This window comes from Pteropus vampyrus, unplaced genomic scaffold, assembly GCF_000151845.1.
Source record: "Pteropus vampyrus isolate Shadow unplaced genomic scaffold, Pvam_2.0 Scaffold2, whole genome shotgun sequence".
NCBI lineage: Eukaryota > Metazoa > Chordata > Mammalia > Chiroptera > Pteropodidae > Pteropus > Pteropus vampyrus.
Genome location: NW_011888783.1, coordinates 17,251,564 through 17,255,180, shown reverse-complemented (window position 1 = coordinate 17,255,180; position 3,617 = coordinate 17,251,564). Strand labels below are relative to the sequence as shown.

The window sequence follows — 3,617 nt, the reverse complement described above, 5'->3', positions numbered from 1 at the left end:
GGCTCCTCGGCGGGCTCGGCATGAGGCTGGCACGACTGCTGCGCGGAGCCGCCTCGGCCGGCCCAGGACCGCGCACCTTCCGCTCCAGCGCCAGCAGAAGCCTCACCTCGGACTCTGGCTCCGGCCCGGCGCCTGAACGGGGCGTTCCGGGCCAAGTGGACTTCTATGCGCGCTTCTCGCCGTCCCCGCTCTCCATGAAGCAGTTCCTGGACTTCGGTGAGTGCGGCCCGGGCCTCGGGCCTTTGTGCGCCGCCCCTCTCGCCTCTGCGCACCCCTCTTCCTCAATGTTCTCCCTCCCCCTCCCCCAGCCTCTTGGGTGCTTCTTTTCTCCCTCGCAGGCGGATCCCTATGCTCAGGTGCAGGAGCCGGCAGGCCGGGTCAGTAACGGGACGTGTGTTGTTTTACTGTGTATTGTTGAAAACGAACCAGGTGGGCCTCGAGCGAAACGACTGCCTGCCTTGCAGCGCACGTGTGCGGATCCTCGCTGGCGGCCAGGCCCCCTCTGAACAACAGCGCCCCGGGGAGAGGCAGTGTGTGCACCCCTCCGGGAGTCTTGTTCAGATTGTGCAGAGTAATGATAAATGCCCCTTTTCGTATGATAATTGCATAAAATTGGCATGGAGATAGGGGAAGCAGGTTGTAACTGGCCTGATGTTTCATAAAATGTTTTTGTTGTCACTGGCTGGAGTGTTTCCACCAATAGCACACTCATTTCATCATCAGCAAATGTCTTGAGCACGTGTTAAGTGCATGAGTACAATATGCTGGGTTTTACCGCATTTCACTCCTGTAGAAGCGACTATCTACTTTCCTCATTCTTTAATGGATGCTAACTAGTTTTCTCTAGAAAGGATGCAACAAATTGCAGAGAAATTGCAAAGTTAGGCTTTTAACTTTGACTTCTTATATGGGGGCGCTGAGGGGGAAAGGGAAGACTAATAGACTATAACAAAATCATAAACTTTGAGTGGAAGAAGTAATCCTTTGCACTGTGAGTGCTGTTAGGTCACTAACGGATGACTAGTGGGCTTAAGACATACCAGCATGGTTGGCAACTTTATCTTAAAATTGTGGTTTACAGTGCCAAATTTTTTTGGCTCAAAGCCCGCGGTTTTTGTTTTTACTTTAAAATAACTGGTGTGATTAAGGAGTGAATTTGGCCTTGTTCACAAGTATGACATTCAACTCTCACAAGAAAATGTTTTCCTTTATTACCGTAATTCCTGCTATTGATAGTCTAATTTTTACTAAAGTTGTCTTGTTGTAACAGCAAGATTAAATGAGTGAGTTTAAAATGCATTGCAGAAATAATATGACTCTTTAGTTTAACTTAAATGGAACTGCTTGCCAAAGAATGTTCTTCAATTATTCTGCTTAGCATCCTAAGGAGTGGAGGAAGGAGCAGGCTGATTTCCAGGAATCAGACAATTAAATAGGACCTCCTGGGGAAGACGCGGGAAGATGGTTGCTAAACAGGCATTGGTATTTTTTGTTTTCTGTTGCCTGAAAGCCTTTCTCTACATTTACTCTTTGCTTAACAGTAGTTAGTATACTGGTTCCTATGCACATGTTAAAATTTCTGTTTCTTAGACAAAGAACCTAGAGTTAGGAAACAAACCTAGAGTTAGGAAACAAATGTTCTAAATGATAATAGCAGCAACAGGTTGTATAGGTTTTACAGGTCGTACTGTTAAATAAACTCTGCACTTTGCTTAGATTTGCTCAGGTTGCCTTAGTTCTAAAACAGATCACAGTAAGGATGAAAGTAATGGAGACTACCGTAAAGTAGTTTTATTTCTCTGCAAAGCGATTGCAATGTCAGGAATTAGAAGGTCATTCAGGATGCCTCGCAGCCCTAAAGACTGGGTTATCTCATCCCTTTCCTCCTCTTCCTTACTTACCCTGTCATTATGGTGAAACTATCCCTCTGATGTTTCTGGCCAAATAACTCCTGTGTTTCTCCCTGCCTCTTGGCTTCTGCCTTATGGCTTCCACTTACTGCTGTTTCCACCGTGTCTGGTTTCAGGATCTGTGAATGCTTGTGAAAAGACCTCATTTATGTTTCTGCGGCAGGAGTTGCCTGTTAGATTGGCAAATATAATGAAAGAAATAAGTCTTCTTCCAGATAATCTTCTCAGGACACCATCAGTTCAATTGGTACAAAGCTGGTAAGATTCTCTTCTTGTGTTTGCAATTTTGATGGAGTTGTGGACTTTACTGAAGGTTAAAGCAAATACCTTTTTACTCTTTAGTGAAATCGTAAGGTAGTAGCAACATTCCTCCTCTCTTTTTGGGGTGTCTGGGTTTATCCTCTGAATCCTGGATTCTATAACTGCTTGGTTTTGGGGAAACAAACAAACAAACAACAACAACAACAAAAACCAACCAGAACTGCACAGAAATGCAGACACGAAATTTAAGATTTGTGTTATTAAAATCTGCAGATGTTATATTATAATAATATCTACCATTTGTTGAAGTGAGAGATTTATATATATTACCTTTAGTCCTTTCAACAGCCTTGCCCAATAGACATGATTATCTCTGTTTTACAGATGAGAAAACTGAGGTACCTACAGGTTAAGTTCTTTGCCTAAGGCAATACCACTCATAGTGGAATTAGGATTCAGACCTAGATTTGTTTGTTTCTACTATAGCATGCTGTAGTCAGAATGATGAAATGTTTTAAAGGCTGTATTTATTTTTATAAACTGAATTTATTTGAAGTAGATCTTTATGTCACAAAAGTTAAAATCTTTACCATTTTTTAAACAATTAGAAGTTATGGGAATCATGTAGAAACTGATCTCTCTTTCAAAAAGATGATAGTATAGGTATGAAGGGTATGTACACATATGTGGCCACCTACATACAGCCTTTCTTGTTAATTTAACAGTTATTCTCTTAATCACTATGCATTTCAAACAGAAGAGTTTGCCAGAGTTCAGTCTTAAATGGAAAAAATTTAGCTGCAAGACATTTCTCAGATATGATTCCTGGAGATACTTGCTTTCCTTTTGTAGGCATTATAATTTGTGCAAGAAGCTGATCAATTTTAAAAAGTAAGCGAAAGAAATATGACTGCTATATACAGTTGACCCTTGAACAGTGAGTGTCTAAACTGTGCGGGTCCACATACATGTGGATTTTTTTCAATAAATACAGTAGGTTATTTTCTCTTCCTTACACTTTTCTTAATATTATTCTCTAGCAATAAACTTCCTTTATTGTAAGAATACAGCATAAAATGCATATAACATACAAAATATGTGTTAATCAACTGTCTATGTTATTGGTAAGGCTTCCAATCAACAGTGAGCTGTTAGTAGTTAAGTTTTTGGGGAATCATAGGTTACATGTGAATTTTTGACTGGGTTGGAGGGGCCGGGAGTCTGCGCCTCTAACCCGCGAGTTGTTCAAGAGCCAACTGTGTATGATAATCAGATGCTGTCTAGTCCAAGTATAGAACTATTGTAAATGAGGTTTAAGTAAGAGACATTTGTTTGGGAACTATGATGGAATATAAAGGAGAACATAGTTTTCTCTGGAGGCTTTTTCTTGTCGTTTTTAATACTTCATTAAAAATGACATATATTGCATTTTGAAACCTGATCTAT

At 41.1% G+C, this 3,617-nt stretch overlaps 1 protein-coding gene across 4 annotated transcripts in view; it reads left to right on the top strand.

Annotated features, from left to right (window-relative positions):
* Positions 1-6: 6 nt before the first annotated feature.
* The window catches only part of PDK1 (pyruvate dehydrogenase kinase 1), a 30,568-nt gene continuing 26,957 nt past the window's right edge, over positions 7-3,617 (top strand). For all 4 annotated transcript variants that reach the window (XM_023529466.1, XM_023529464.1, XM_011357494.2 and 1 more), the window contains exons 1-2: positions 7-216; positions 2,027-2,168. In XM_023529466.1, the coding sequence (XP_023385234.1) occupies positions 21-216; positions 2,027-2,168 (338 nt within the window). In that variant the 5' untranslated portion in view covers positions 7-20. The remainder of the gene's footprint in view (positions 217-2,026; positions 2,169-3,617) is intronic.